Source organism: Columba livia, chromosome 1, assembly GCF_036013475.1.
Source record: "Columba livia isolate bColLiv1 breed racing homer chromosome 1, bColLiv1.pat.W.v2, whole genome shotgun sequence".
Lineage (NCBI taxonomy): Eukaryota > Metazoa > Chordata > Aves > Columbiformes > Columbidae > Columba > Columba livia.
Window position 1 is genome coordinate 181,439,201 of NC_088602.1, and position 17,080 is coordinate 181,456,280.

A 17,080-nucleotide genomic window follows, 5' to 3' on the forward strand; every position below is an offset into this window, starting at 1 on the left:
CCTTCTAAAGTGAACAATGTAAGTTATTTTATATGCAGAGTTTTTAAAAATCTTCAGTAAATTAGTGTAAATATTCATAATCACAATGTCCTGACTGAAGTGAGCAAATACGCTCCATATTTAGCTCCCTGTTGGAGTTATCTTCATCTCCCTATACAGAAATTATTTAACTAACCTTCCATTATTCTGCACTTCTTTAGCAGGTTAATACTTACAGTCAAGAGGTACATCCAATGCAGAAATCATTTGGCACAGAAAGAGGACCAAGGAAGCTTTGCTTGCAGATACACTCTTCTTTTTCATCATGATTTTAGGCTGCATTGAGTAAATCACACTTGAAGAATGAAGTTCAGCTTCATCAGACTAGGTAGGTTTGGAATAGTTATGTAAATACAGACAAGAAACCTGGTAAATAAAAATAAGACAACAACGATATGTAAATACTATAGAGCTTAATAATATTATGAAATACTAGCAGTCTACACATTGTCTTCAGGGATAACAGTCACACCATGTGCTTTAATGAAACGCAAGCAGAGATTCAGAAGTCCTTAGGACACCTGTATCATAACACTTTCCTAAGGAAACTAGTGAACAAATCCTAGAACCTCGTTGAATGAAAATACAAATGCCTCTCCTAAGAAGGATAAAGCATCAGTCCAGCTAGTTAAAAAACAGCATACACTAAAGATAATAGTTCTCTGAAGCAGATTTAGGACACTGAATGCCCACCTAGTCTCTCTTTCAAACACCTCACACAATTCTTGGAAAGAATTATTTTAGGCATTTACCCCAATGAAAACATTTGCAAAAATTTGCTAAGTAAACCACGGGATCTTCTTACAGCTTTGAGTTAGGTTTCTTAGCTTTTCCTTGCTTTGGAACTGTTTCTAGCAGACAGCTGTGCACTGAACATAAAAGACTTCATGGATTGCCATGCTGAGGTGCTAGCTTATGTACTGTATAGGAACCTAGGCTCCTGTTCCTGGATTTCTGATTCTAGTCAAAATACATAACATCAAAATACTTTGTCATTTATAGTCTGAACATCCAAAATCTAATTAACTGGCAGCATACTACCAAACTCTCTTCTCCTGCTTTCCTATGTGAAGAGGTGGCAGAAATTAAACTTAAGGAAAATCTGTTCTTTGAAATGTGTTAGATTTTCCCCCTCAAGCAAACATAAGAAATCATATTAACCATGGCAGAATGATTCTGGCTCCCTCATTTTACTGCATTGAGGGCCAAGCTCTAACTGAGAAGAAAACTGAAAGAGTAAAAACTAGCTCATTGGAGTCCCATCATCATCACCGGTGATGTAGAAAGAGCTATAAGAATACAGTCTTAAAAATCCAAATAGTGCTTACACAATGCACTCTCAGTAAATGGACATCAGCCAAGAAAGTACTTCTCAGGTGCTAGAGTGATCAGAAAATTCACAGCAATCAGCATTAATTTCCCTGGAAGAGAGCACTTCTTCAGCTATGCCTACCCATGTGAAACACAATGTTATCAAGTCCACAAGGAGTTGAAGTTGAAAATAAGCAGATCCCTTACAAATGTTAAATAAAGAAATATTTGTGCTTCCTGAAGATACTTAAACTGGTCTGTGCTAAGAATTTCCATCAATCTTCAGGTTACAGAAGAAATTATGTCCCTTAACTGCTGCTGTAAATGGTCTTTCTCTTTGTATACTGGAACTAGAACTGGAAACCAGAACTGAGGTGTAGAGCTCAGCATCTCATCCTAACCTAGCATATCAAATTCCCTGATTCTTACTGTCACTATAACACAAATGTTTATTTCAAAATCCAAATATCCCAGCAGGTTAAACTCCTAGAGACGTACTGCTCCTTGGAGCTCTTGGGAACTGCTGACTGGGGTTCCATGTGAGAGCGCAAATTGCTTATTCGCATTCAAAAGTAGCTACACTACTGCATACCATAAAGAAAAAACTAAGTATTTGTCACAGCAGATCAGAAAGATTACAAAACTCATCAGAAGAGAGAACAGCTGAGTTCTAGACTTTGCACAATCATTTTATACAAATTGGAACTGCAAAGGCAGACAGAGTGGCAAGCCTCACCCAAAATACCCAGAAAGTGGTTGATGCATACAGCAGGGAAGCATGACAGGTATTCAGACTTTCTTAGAAAAATAAACTGAACTTTCCTACATTTTAAATGAGCACCTTAAACACTGGGAGTTTAGCTGGGGAAGTGTTATTTCTCTCCCACTTTTGGCACATATAGTTTCATACACTCCCTCTGAAGTAAGGGGAAGGATAAAGGCTTCTCCTGAGAGTGCCTGAGAGCACTCTAGTGTGTTTCCCACCATGGAGTGCTCTCCAGAAGAGCTGATTTTGTTCCATCAACTACAGCTGCCTACTCTTCTCCAGCTAAACGAGGTTCTCACACACTGTTCTCCTGATCTTTATGTCATCTCTGTATTACAGCATCACTGCAATTAGCAAGGTGCCTTCTCTGTACAGTGTGTTTGACCCAGGATTTTGAAGACGTACTTTGCAGTATTCTGCAAGTGAATTTTGACTTTTACTGTTTCTTCTTCAAGCAAAATTTCAGCTTTCCTTACAAAACTCTGAGAACCTGATTATCCAGTTTATTGTCTTGTTCTTTCACCACGTAAAATGAGTACTTCAGTAATTTGAGAGTATTTTAAAATTAAATTGTGTTCCCTTTGAACAAGTACAAATGAATACACAAGCAGGGGTGAATCAGGCATGTGCAATTAAAATTATTGTGAAAGTAATACCCTTGAGAAAATGCCTCATATTGCCTACCTCTGCTACTGAAATGGTCCAGTAGGATAACTATTGAGTCTGCTGCTGGGATGTTTGGATATAATGTGGAAATTCAACAGGCAGCAGAAATTATAAAGCTGAGCTTGCATGCTGACTTTGTCATTCTTCAGAGAGGCAATGTGCCCAAATGATTTGTGATAGAACATATTTAACTGAAAATGATTTAAGGTTTGTCAGCACAACCGGGTGCTCTTGTTGAATATACTCAAGATTAAATCTGACATAATTTAGCATGAATACAACAACTGATGAGTAGAACTAAACATTGCTTTGCCATAATATTATCTGCTACAAAATAAGGCCAGGCCTCTAAGTGCAGATCCATGTAAAGGCTTCAGTTTCAAAACTTGAAATATTTATATGGCAGATTATCTTTTCCTCCAGACAATTTATTAAGATCTCTCATAACTCAGACACTTTGTCCTACCCTTTTCATAGGAAAATACACAATTTCACAGCTCCTTCAAGAGTCTTCACTGATTTGTAAAAAATATGATTCTCTATACCTACATACCTCTTCTGTACATAACAAAATGTCACTTGTTCTATCTTCTGTTCTTTCTGAGGTGTTAATTGTGACTAAAAATATGGACTAAAGTTTGAAGATATGGTGTAGCAAACAGGAGTCAAGGTAAATATGAATGCATTACATTGCTCCTCACGAGAACAGTACAGGACAAAGACTTAGTCCTTAAAGCTGCTTTATTGACAATCCTATAATAAGACCTGCTAGCTGGTTTGATATTCATTTAAGTCTGGTATGTTTCATTATACCGCCAATTTTATGTTTTTATTAATTGGTTTCACATGGTAGTAAGTCAAATGCTTTTCAAAGTCTATTACATTGACACCATCATCTTATCGAACTTGTAATTTTATCTAATATTAAAAGAATAAAATCAAGTTTTTGTCAATCATTTGTTTTACAAGCCCTACTTTCCATAAAACTATGTTGAGTAGAATTAATTTTACCCATGGCCTTTAATTCCCTATCAGCTGACTCCCCAATCAGCTTTTTCCATATGTTCACTGTGATTTATATCAGGCTATATTTACCCTGCTCAATCTGCTTGTCTACTCTGAAACTGGGCAGAACACCAGCTTTCTTCCAGTTGGAAGGAATGTACTGAAAATGAAAACCTGTAAACCAGAAATCTCCCCCACTGGCTCCCCTCGAACTCACAGGTAGACTCATTGCACCTAGACCTGCTGACTAAAAATATGTATCTTTGACACATATTATTTCACATCTATTAATGGGTACTGAAAAAGCTCTGCATCCTAACATGATGCATTAAACTTTTTGTTCTAATTGATCATGTTACTCCTAATGAAAAATTAATGGGAAGAAAATAAAATGATTGTGAAGTAGCTCACAAAACAGTGCTAATCCTGTTTCTGTTCTTAAGACTCGGTCCAATTAGAATAAACCAAATATCTGTCTGCTTGACTCCTTCATGGCAACAGCCAACACATCTGCCACAAGAACAGAAACTCTTTCACACAAGTATCAGTCCTGGCTGTGCATCTGCTCAGCTGCAGCACAAAGAGATCCAGTTGCTTCCAGTGTAACTTCAGTATCAACTACTGAAACAGCAACAAACCGGCTTCATTATCCACCCATTTTGCATCGCTAGTGAACCGCACTGGTACCTGCCCACCTGCTACACACTAGCTGATGCAGTCTTGCAAAAGGGTGACTCCTCTGGCCCAGCCAGGACTGAGCAGGGTCCTACAAAGACACGAATGCTCTGGGTCTACATAAGCACAGCCAACACCAGACCAGTCATTTAACAATGGTTTATTAGGGCAGGTTGGCAGTATAAGTGAAGATATGATGTCTGTTGGGGTAATTCAGTAAGACATCCTCCCTCCAGCAGCTGCTCATCCATTGAATGGGAGACAACAGGTTCCAGGTTAGCTTTGATCTTTTCCACATTGACAAGGCATAGGCAATTTAGATCTTGTCTTGTTTACTTGTTGCCGGGGGGGTTTGTGTGGATTGGTTTGTTTGGTTGGTTGTTTTTTGTTTGTTTTGTTTTGGGGTTTTTGGTGTGTGTGTGGTTGTGGGTTTGTTTGTTTGATTGTTGTGTTGTTTTGTCGTGTTTTGTGTTTGTTTGCTTGCTTTGTGTGTGTCTGGTTTTTGTTTGTTCTGTGTTTTGTTTGTTTGTGTGTATGTGTGTTTAGTTTTATTTTCTTCAAATATTTTTGCCTTTTTCTTTTTGGCGTCCTTAGTGTTGTTCTTCCCTGAACGCTATAAAATTTTCTACCTGCTAACTGCAGCTCATTGGTAAATCACTATGAACACTGGGATACAGCTAAAAAAGCAAACATGTAGGTCCTTAAAAATTCCACATAGCAAAGTCTTATTTCAACTGCCTGCTCTATAAGTACATGTGCCATGTCTTAGGAGCACCCAAAAATGCAGGGTAATAAAACCAACTAAGCATGGAGTTCAAATGTCTAATTCAGGGCTGCAGATAAGCCCATAAATTCAGTCATGATCCACAGACTTGCACCTTCTCTTGAGAGCAGCCACTTAGAGTTGATTTTTGAAAGGCTGGAGCAAGTCTCATCTGTCCTTTTACATTTGTTTACATATTCCCTGGGGACCTATACTGGATTTGGCCCTTCTGAGGATTTAAACAGAGGAGCACTTACTTTCTAGATCCTCCTCAGATTAAATTATAAGCTGCTTTGGCTGGGGCGATTACATACATAGCAGAGCAAAGCCGTGGATAGCCCCCCAACAGAGAGGTAAGCCTAGTAAGCCTGGCAAATTTAGGTGCCTCCAGAGTCAAATCAGCAGCTGAGCAGCATTTTTGGATTGCAAATGTAAACTCAGACATCTCAGTCTTGCTTGGCTACTTTATAGTGTCCTAAATTCTTGACTGGATTCAGACTTTTTCACCATCTCACAACAGAAGATGGAGTAGAGCATAAAAATAACGGTTTAGTGCCATTTTTTCCATAGTCCTTCAGAGTCATTAGAGCCTGAGCAAACATGCTTCATCTTATGCATGTATGCATACTTTGCTGACTTTCAAAGACTTGGTCGAAGTGCTTGAATTGAATACAACTTTGCAAGTCTGCTGAAGACTATGAGTTTACACTGGAGGGAGTAAAAACCCGACTTGCATAGGTTTAGACAGATATGCATTGTCTTGAAGTACATCACTAAATCTCGTGATCAAGGAGAGTAAATAATTCAGTTTGATTATTATATTTCTCAGTGAATTAGAAATAATTCAGAGCAAATGAAATAAAACACATTTTTATAGCACGTAAATGCTAAAACCAGGTGCCCACATGATGGTATCATTAGGCTAGCTCTTCAGGCTATACTTTGACATTTTTAGAACCATGCAAATGATCTAGTTGCTCACCAAGTCTACTTTCAGATCTAATTCAGACTGAGCTTCGAAAAGACAAAGGTTTTCAAGTAGCCCAGCTCTTTCTCTCTGAAAGGTTTTGCAATAGATCAAAAAAGTGCTTATGAGAAAAATATCTGTGAATCATCAGACTGCTATTACGGTCATATCATACTGTGCAAACAGAACCAGAAGGAAAAACTGCAGAGTGGGCAGAAGGAAAATGCACCATCATCCTGAGCGAAGACTCCCAATTCAATGACTACAGTTAGTTCCTTGTAAATATGCAAAAGGGATGCCCAGCTGAAATGCTCCCTGAAATGTTAATGTCTTTACCCAGGAGATATGATGAAAGGGATTTTTTTTCCTCCTTTTTTTATTTTAACTTTTTTTAACCCGTGGCTTAGCAGAAGGTAATAAATTCTGCATTACTCTGGTTAATTACCTTCTTTACATCCCTACAGCTAACCCCAAAAGCACGATCTGTCCAGAAGTATTCCTGCAATCCTGGAGATACTCTTGTGAAAAGCATACTGTGAACAAGAGCAGATTCTGATTCAGAGAAACTCCTCCCTTTGGGAAGTAGAGCAGAAACCACCAATATTAGCATGAAATGCCAGTATAGTTATGCCAGGGAGGAGGTCACTCAGAATAGGGACAGTGCCAGAAACTGAGGACTAAGGCATTCTGTCAGAAATAAAACCCTAACAAGTACATGAACAAAGGAGGGTAAACAGTGCTGAGGGAACAAACTGTACAAACTCCAGCTAGCTGCCTTGGGTAGATCTTTCGGAAATGGGGGTTGGGGACTGGCCACCTATGTGCAACATCTATTAAAGAGACAAAAGTTAGCATGTTTGCTGGTTTAATTTTAATTAATTCTGTTAAAGGAGTTACAATTACATCTGTTCGCTTGGAATCTCTGCCCACCATTAAAAACAAATGAACAGAGAGCTCAGATACAAACACTTCTATGCTTTGGAAATATCCCCACTTTTGTTGCTAAAAGTGCTGATATTGTTAATGATGATTACAGCTGTGCAAATTAGGTTTGGCCCTGCTTTAAACAACACTAGTCTGTGCTGCCACCGCTCCCAACAGATGATATCAGAAATAAGCAAATGAATAAAATCTTTAAAACTTATTTGCGGATCTCACCACTATTGTGCTACATTTTATAGTCAGGTCACCACGCTCAGGTATGCTACAGAGGACCATATGTGCAGGGATGACTAGCGCCCTAATGACCGTCTCAAAGAACTTGCCAATTCTAAGATCTTCTGACTTTATCACTGCTCTGTATGAGCATCTCTAGTCCTCCCTCGCTCTCAAATAATGTGTAATAACATCCAAAGTACTAGCTAGCTTTGTCACATTCAAAAAACCTGCCTGCTGCAGCCAGGAAGGTTGGCATTCAAGCACTTTTCCTTTTAATCCTGCTGCCTTTGTTTGTTCTTTTTTTTGTTGGTGTTGTTGTTTTGGTTTTGGGTTTTTGTGCGTGTGTGTTGTGTTTGGTTGGTTGGTTGTTTTGTTTGTTTGTTTTAATATTAACCTGTAGAGTTTCCAGGTCCTTGAATATTTAGGCCCTTGTGGACATTGTGGAAGCTTTCAGTGGGAGTGTACAGCAGGGCAAGGCCTGACAGAACATGCACTGTGTTCGTGCAACACCGCACAGTGAACAATGACACAACCTGACTGCCTGTCACTGTCATTCAGAGCTGACTTATTCGCTTGGCCCTTAAGAAAGCAAAGGAGACCTGGTGTCTGCCTCAAGAGCTCACACAGGGAACTTCACCACCACCACATGGGGATATTCTGCCAGGGTTTCCCTCATTGTCAACGAGTAGGGCATGGAGCAGTCTGGATGCATGGCCTTTGGCCTTCAAACAATCATGTCAGTCCTCCATCATGGGGCAGATGGACCCAGAGAGAGGACAGGGCAGGAGGTTCTCTGAGCTTGGAACTGACGGGAAAAGTGGGTGAAGGAGTGGGGCAGGCAACTGTTAAAGCACAACACTGTGATAGCATTGAGGAGATAGCAGACATATAGTACTTTTTGGGTTTTGTTAGATGGAGGGGAAAGGCAAGAAGGAAAGAAACTGTGCACACATTTAAAGGCACTAAGGATGGAATTACATGTTAAAATTTTATATACACAAAATCAGATGTAGAGAAAGTATTCAACATGAAAACAGAACAAACAATTTTCCAGCAGTGTTCAAAGCCACAATCTGGACAATGATGGTGAAAAACTGCAGTCCTTTTAACAGCCTAGTGGTTTGCACATGAGTATTTGCCACAGCTCTGCTCCCTTCTACAGTGAATTCACAGTGACAGATTATTGCAGCATAAATTTCACCTTTAAATAAGGAATACAAGAGCATTACAAGTATTGCACGGGGAGAAACAAGGGAAAGGTGAAAAGGCAATGTTGCAGGAAACAGAGAATATTTAAAAGCATCGAGGCCTGAAGGCTGCAGACACATTGTGGATCCACCGCGGATTCATGGTGAGGCAAACTCCAGCAAATCTGCAGCACATAGACAGAATTCAGCACAGACCACAGTGATGCTGGCACCACCCCGACCTCTCGCTCTGAAGTACAAATTAGGGGTATCCTCCTCCTCATACAGCTTTAGCTTCAGTCAATTCTATTGCCAGATGGACATAAAAGCAAAGGTTTTTAGTTCAGAGCAGGAAAAGCACCTTGGATGAAACTGCTGGAAGCAAAGCTGACATTCAGATGAACCAGATTTCACCTGTCATTATTCCCCCTTGGAGCGTACCGTTAACCACAACTACCATGTTCAGTCCATCCATTACTATATTTTCCTTCTTGTTTTAAACAAACTATGTGATTTCAACCAGTTTTAAGGTCATTGACTGCTAAACCTCATCTGTCTAAATACACATACAAGCAACTTCAAATAACAGTTACAAAGTACTAAAATTCATATTTTTAGCGTTAATCCCTCATTTTGCTGGCGTTATTAAACCAAATCTGCAACTGGCTTCATCTGAACTTGGCCTGATTAAAACTCTTAAGATTTGTTCTATAATCTCTATTGCAGCTCATTCTGTTAAATCTCTCCTCCCCAGTCATTTCCTTGTATCTGCATTATCAAAGACCAAAAAAGAAAGGTAATTCAAAAATACAAATGAAGGGCTTATTTTTATGCATTTCACATTTATGTACATGTGGAAAGTTTCTCTGCTATTTTGATGTTAAAGGATTAACATGATTTTTTTAATTGAATGTATTTTTATTATAATGTATCAAAAATAAGACCCTGAAGCTTAATTCTCGCAATAAATCTTGCACTTCTAATCGAGTTTTAAAATACCGTTATCAAATTGAAACCTTCTAAATGAGATACGCTAACCTACATTTCCATGTTGTTGCCCTTTCATTTGAAATACATTTTATATGTTAAGAATATTTTCTATTTTCTGTTTAAAAGAATCAGAGGAGGCACTTAACACCAGTAAAATAAGATAATTTTAGGTGCAATTTAAGCAAACAGCAATACGACAAAGCCAATAACTAGAGCCTGAGTGAGTTTTTTCATACAAATCATTAATTCAAACCTTAAGGGTAAAAAAAGCTCATTTATTCACCAAGAAGTTAATCCAGTTTGTTGCCTAACTGGGAAATAGCTTTCCCTGCATTTTTTTGTATGTGTATGCTATTCATTAATGAAACAAAAAAATCTTACCCAGGATTTCATATCTATTATGTAAGTAAACATTACACTTTGATGTAAAAATTTACACTGTTCATAGATTCATTTGAATTTCACATTCACATTACCACCGAGGAGATAAAAGAAATTTCTTTCATACTGTCATGTTTACTATTGTTATCTTTGGCTTGTTACAATTAGTTTGTCCTTTAAATCAAGATCTCAAATTCAAACAGCACACATTGCAAGAATAGTAATTTGCTTTGCTGTTTAAATTAACGCCAGTGTAGTTATGCACAACTGCACTGATGGACAAACTTTTTTCCATTCAACCTGTTTTCTCGTGATATGAATACTATTATAAGCACATACAGTATCCTCACGCAAAATTAATAATAGATATTGAATTAAAGAAAGATTCTTCAAGGCAAAGGAAAAAATGGCATTGCAAGGGGAAAACATATTACAAAATCCAAAAATAACTACAAAAAAACTTTTTAAAATTCTGCTGATAGTACTGCAAAAGCACTTTACTATGTAACTTGTAATCCAGACTTTATATTGGTACTAGCAGACTGATAAGTGTATTATTTTATCCACACTAGAGAATGACTACATTTAAGCATTCAAAAATAAAAATAGCTTATTAGCATATATACGTATATAATATTTGTATCACATAATGAGGTATCCAAAGAAACACCTGCTCTTTATGACAATACATCTAGGCACAGAAACAAGGCAGCATGATTTTACCCCACAACTGAATTCTTATTCTCATGAACAGACACTGTTTTATAATTATGCATCAATTTTCTTTCCAATCTACCTCTTTTTTTTTCCTTAAGCCAGTTTATTTGCTAAATTTCTAGACATGCACAAAAAATGAAAACCAAATTTCTCTCCAGTAAAATGAGGATACACAACAGTAAATTCTTGCAGCACAATTATTAGAAATGATTTCAGTAAATTCTGCCAGTTCTAATTTTTGCACAATTGTAACATCTAATGTGTATCATATATGCAAATGCTGTATAAAATATAAACATTTCTGAAGGAAAAACTTCAAGAAACTACAAGAAGGAAGGCAAGACATTTAAAAGTTGAAAATAAACAATATTCCTAATTAGCTTTGATTACTTCAAACACTAGGCTATGCTTTATAGTTTTTACAAATTATCTTACTCTTTGAGGCAATTCTCAGTCAATCCAGTCATAGTTAGAATAACAATGTATCAAGGCAGCTTGTCAGTCAGACCCCTCTCCTTTGCACATCTAGAAATATTGATCCTTCAAAGAAAATACAAAGCACTGGACTGCTCACTCAACTCTCAAGCAACACCTGCAGGTGATACAGCCATATCAGCATAATACTGTTCTGGATTTCAACATGTAAAGAATGCAAAATTGCCATAAATCAACATTAAAGTCTAAAATGATTTTCTCAGCCATGCTAATTTGAATTGAGATGCTGTTGTCCAAGGATTTTTAATTTTACATTAAATTGCCTTACTGCTTATACACCAGAGAAACCATAATATAACTAAGACCTGAAAGTACTCTTTAATCTTTAACATAAAATTAAGTTTTGCTGGTTTTTCAATTCATCCAGAGACTTAGTACCACTGAAAACTGTGCTTTGTTGTATTCATTTTAATCAAATGTTATTTTAATTGGGTCTGTAAGGACATGTCGAAACTACTGCACCATTGGGAAGAAACTAATTTTTAATCTGCTGTTCTTACATCTCTGAAACCAGTCTGGTTTTCAGTCTCACCTTTAACTTCCCTCCAGGCATTATTCCCTAAGGTTCCACAGCTTCAATTCCCAATTCAGATTTGCTCAGAAGAATAATGTATCTCAAAGCAGCACTTCTGGAAAGCAAGACTTGTGGAAATGGGGACGTCTTACCAAATTTTACATATGGTCTATGGGAAGAAGTTGAAGCCCAAAGTAGGGCTCCTGGGAAAGTCTTCATCGGGCAGATGGATGGAGCAAAAGGAAAAGGCAACTTTTCTCAGTACATAGTTTCACAATGTTTATGAGGGTTGCCACTGTGTGAGCACATTACAAAATTAGAGCACTGCCTTAAAAAAAAGAGCAAGAAATCAAGGCAAGGATCTTAGACAACTGGTTGCCAATGTACTACATCTCTCCCACCCCAGTCTCTCCTAAGCATCCCTCCTTCCCAAAGACAGACTGATGCTTCCTCTTCTTCCTTCCTAAAAGCTGATCAGGCACCAGAAGCCTGGTGGAAGAGCTGTTCTCCATGCTGCTGAGAGAGTAGCCATCAAAGGAGAAGGTGGGTGATAGGAAATAAAGTCCATCAAGGGGGAAAAAAAAAAATCAATCAGACTTTGGATAAAAACGGTCTACCTCATATTGAGGTAGACATTGTGAGACAGGGCTTTTATCACCATCAGAACAGTAAAATACTACATGAATAATAAAATATCCTCTCACAGAGGGCAGTTACAATAGCTGAGTCTGGCTGATAATACCAGGCATCAAAATTAGGGCAGCCCCTCACAGTATCACAGTATGTTTGGGATTGGAAGGGACCTCAAAAGATCATCTAGTCCAATCTCCCTGCTGGAGCAGGAACGCCTAAGTGAGGTCGCACAGGAACATGTCCAGGCAGGTTTTGAATGTCTCCAGAGAAGGAGACTCCAGAGAAGGAGACTCCTCTGCCAGCTCTGATTCCTTCCTAAGCAGGAACTTGACTCAAGCTGTTTCACTGCAAAGATTTGGTAGGTAGTCACCATTTTCTAGCTTAAACTACAAGTTAAATTTAGAGCTATACCTCACAATTAACTTAGGTTCAATTTGTCCAGATAACATTTAAACTGAAACTAATAGCTTGACTCCCTGTCAGAGTAAAATTTGAAGTAGCAAACCAACTTTCATCTCTAAGTGCATGAAAATGATGTTTTCCATATCAAAACAGATAGTAAAAGCCTTAAGGGTGGGCTTCTTTTTTTTTTTTTTTTTGCTTTTACTTTTTGAGGGTTTTGGGTTTTTTTTGTAATTGTAGATCCTGGAGCTAACTTTGTGCACTGTATTTTAGATGGAATTGGATCAAGTTGATGCAAGGGGTTACGACCTGTTGGTTGCCTGTGCGGTAGTCAACAAACAACAATGACCAAGGAAACCCTTGCAAGCTTCCTCTCCCAGAAGGAAAAAGCAGAAAACAGACGTCAACATATTTAGGGCTTGTCAGTAGGGCATAAAAATACTTTTCTTATAACCCTGAATAGCAGAAATGGGGAAAAGTCTGCTTTTCCTTTAAGATTCACATCTTAAGATGTTTTGTTTTTCTTACATTTGAACCAAGAGTGGAACACAAAAGCAACCGACCTGTTTGCACTCATTATTTATTTAAAAATGTTACAGGTTTTTACAGTGCATCACAGGGACCTCTGAATTCACATTCATGTCTTGTTTTAAAACTCCGTAATTCATTCTGTAACAGGAGCTGGTTGCTGTAAAAAGGAGTTGCCTGGAAGCATTCTCCATGAAACCGTGGAAGAAGTGAAGAACTAAGACATTTTCCCACTCTTCTTTAATCTCGATAGTGAGTTCCCAGCATTAGGCTGGGTTGAACAAATTACATGCATTTCAACATATAATGCTTGCTGTTGGATAGTTGCCAGGTAAGATAATAAAATTTCTGCTTAATTAAACCACATTCCTTTATTCCACAACTGCTGACAATCTTGGCTATTTTTAACATTGTAAGATGTATTCATGTCAGTATATGCTGGGAAAAGTGTGATATACCTTTTGTTTAATATCAAAAACCAGAATTTCCAGAAATCAAGCCAACAGTTGGCATGACTGTGATGCTCTGAACTTCACATATACTTTCTCACATGTTTAATCAGAGAAAGTTTACCTAAGTCACTGCACTGGTTTAGCAGTGATATTGAATGTCATGAGGAAAACAGAAAGAGGAATAAAAGACTCAAAGATTTTACAAGGACAGAAGGATAATTAAAATACTGTTTTAAACAAAATGAACCACTTCTAATGTATCTGGGTCAAGGCGCCTGCACCAAAAAAAAAGCAAATCTGAGTTGCAAAAACAAATAAATTAAACCTGAACGAATTTAACTGCTGCGTAAAAATGAAGTTAGCCATGCAATTGCTATTGCTACAGTAAAGGAATTAAGGACCAGGTTAGAAAAGTAGTTTCATCTCTTTTTTTGCCAGCAATCATTGCCAGCAGTCATCAAAGTACTTTATTAGAAAGTACATTTCAGTACTTCATCTTCCATACATCCTAACAACTGCAGGTATTGAAAAGGAGGTGCATGGAGACTGGAACAACCAATTTTCTTCTTTGGTTTGCTTGGTAGAGTCACAGAATTATGCCACTAACTACTTTCCACAAATTAAAATAGCACTTGGACAATGAAGGGTGGAGGGCTGGAATTAGGGCTGTGCATTCACCGGCCATACTCCCTTTGTTGCAAGAGTGGTCCTTACAGTTCTCTCTGATGTGGCCTTTCACTTGAGTGAAAAAGTTGGTACTTTATTTAGGAGTGTATTTCCACACTAGGCCTGCTCTGATCTAGTGTCAAGTAGCTGTCAAAAAGTTATGGAGAAGTCCTGAGCTCTTCATCTGTTCCTCACTGCAAGTTCCTGTCCTCTTTCATTCAAGAATTGTAGTATCTCAACTGAGCAATGTTGGTTCATTGATCCAAGAGAAAACTTGGATCTTGGTAGTAAGAAAACTTACTACCTATGTAGTAAGAAAATATTTGGTTCTGACATGACAGAGATTCTCAAAAGGAACTACTTCTTTAGGATGATAGCCTAAAATTTTAAAAAGTGAAGCATTATGTCAAACTGTACCCCCAGCTTTAGTCTTCACAGACCTGAGCTGGGTCAATGCCATACTGAAGTATCACCATCACTGTAAGTTTCTCCCTACTGAAGCACTGGTGAACAATACTCTGCAAAGCCAAGAAAAATTACTTCAGAGTAGAGTCAAACATCTGAAAACATGTGTTTATGCACAGTTGTTGGATAAAACATGGCATAGGGACAGACTGTAAGCAGTAGCCTACCAATAGACTAACTTAACATTGGGAAGGGATGCTACACTCTCTACCTACTGGACATTTAATTAGGTCCAGAATACACTTTGATAGCATCAGATCATGCAAGTATTAATTCAGAATTGTTCTACTTCATGAATTCCTCTTGCCTTTTTTTCATGAGAAAAAGAAGATGGAGATGTGGCTTTAACATTCAAAAGCTTTGGAACTGTTCCCCCCTTTCCTTCCTAGAGGGAAGCTCTTTGGACATATCACATTTCCCTCTAGTTGGTAACACTTTCAGGTTTAAATACAATATGCAAGCAATCCTATAGTCCATTAACAATTCTGCAGTAAAATTTCCACCTTGCAGAAAAATGATTCCAGATGTAACAAATCAGGCTAACAAGAACTAACAAGAACACTAACTTGAACCAACTTCTACTTTATTTACCTCACTTCACATGCACAGAACTGCACTAACCTCAGTGGCGTTCCTCCTGATGCACATCGGGAAGAAAAGAACAGAACTGGGTCTCTTGCCCTGATATACTTTCCAGTGGCCCATCTGTATTGCAACAGCCCAGCAGTCTGCAAAGCCCATATTGACTCTTCTTTCACCATGTCTCAGACACATTTCACAAGATGACAGATGCATTCATAAATTTCACTGCATATTTCCATTAAAATACTGGCACTGACATTTAACTTTTACTATCTTTATGATTCAAAACATGCCCTTGTATTTCTTCCTAATGAGTTGCAGCCTTGTTCCCAGTGTAGTCTGTTAGATAACGTGAATTTTTAATTCTGAAGAGAAGCACTATATTCTGCAAACTCCATAAGTTACTTAAAAAGGAATGTTAAACCTTTATTAGAATTCCCTGAATTAGTTTTTTATTCATCAACCTTTTACAGTAATTTATTCAAATAACATTTACTTGGTTTATCAGGAATAAAATAGTTCAAAAAAGCGTAGGCAACTCCCATACATCAATGCATGCAGTCTGCTGCAAAACTGTTCTAAGGTAGTGCCAATCCTTCACATATATTTATCAAGATGCATTTTATAAATAGGGTAAATTTTGTATGTGAAGGCTTTTATTTCTAAAGATAGCATAGTTATATAATTAGCTACATACATGTGTGTATACATATACATACACACGCATACACATTTGAAAAAAGTCTGCCCTGTGATAAATTAGAACCGTATTTCTCAGTTTACTCAGAACCGGTTTCTTTGGAGAGTGCTCTCCTTTAAAAAAGCACCCTGACCATGCAGTTCCTGTGCTCACTTGCATCTCAAATAGACATCTGGCACAACAGGGCTTTTCTGTTTGCACTCCACTTTACAAATGATGTAGAAATCAATAAGTTACCTAAAAGTCAAAGCAGCTATTAAAAAGGAAACTGAAGTGTCATATTTAGGGTACTTATGGAAAAGGGGCGCAAAGACAGGCACTAGACAGAACATTGGTTAGGTAATGTGCAACGTGACACAGAGGGAGAATTAACTCAAGATCCTTCATCAGAACTCACTGAGCTATACCAGAATTTTAAATCTAGTTTTGCTAAATCATCAGTTAAACTGTGTGCCATGTAAAAGAAAAGCTCATAGGGGAATAAGGATTTGTGAGAGGTTCTGGCTACTAATTTCATTTTAACTGTTGGTATACTTTTGGGAAGAAAAAGAAAGAAAGGAAAATTCTCAAAGCACTGTCAGTATAGTAAAATAAGAGAAATGTCGCTTTTTACATGTATGCTGGCCAAGAGGCATCTTAGTGTGTAGTTTATTCCAAAAAGAAGATTTTAAAAATACATTTCATTCATCTGTGAGAGCCTAACGTGACATTTTTTCAAAAATAAATCAGATGGTAGTTTTGTGCTCAGAGCTTCACAGCCTTTCCAGGCAGCGGCCTGACCAAGCAGGCCTGGGCCACACACCAATGCTCTTTAGGCTGTGTTGAAGCTTCCCTCTCCTTTCAGCAAGTTGTTTTAGCTGTGTCAGCAAGCGTACACGTACAAACTATCCTTTTCTCAAATCTGTAGCAATCCTTCATTTATTTGGGATTTTCTGAGTGGAAACATGTTTTTAAGTGGAAAGGCATTTAGCTCTCTTTAGGTCTGTCGCAACAAATAGCAGTAGCAAAGTCTATCGGC

The 17,080-nt window shown here is 37.9% G+C and overlaps 1 protein-coding gene across 50 annotated transcripts in view; it reads right to left on the reverse strand.

Annotated features, from left to right (window-relative positions):
* NRCAM (neuronal cell adhesion molecule) overlaps positions 1–17,080 on the reverse strand; it is a 155,026-nt gene that overhangs the window by 71,320 nt on the left and 66,626 nt on the right. For all 50 annotated transcript variants that reach the window (XM_065048701.1, XM_065048698.1, XM_065048685.1 and 47 more), the window contains one exon: positions 216–405. Coding sequence is in view for 48 of the 50 variants with exons in the window: in XM_065048698.1 (XP_064904770.1) it covers positions 216–321 (106 nt within the window). In the remaining 2 variants the exon portion in view is untranslated. The remainder of the gene's footprint in view (positions 1–215; positions 406–17,080) is intronic.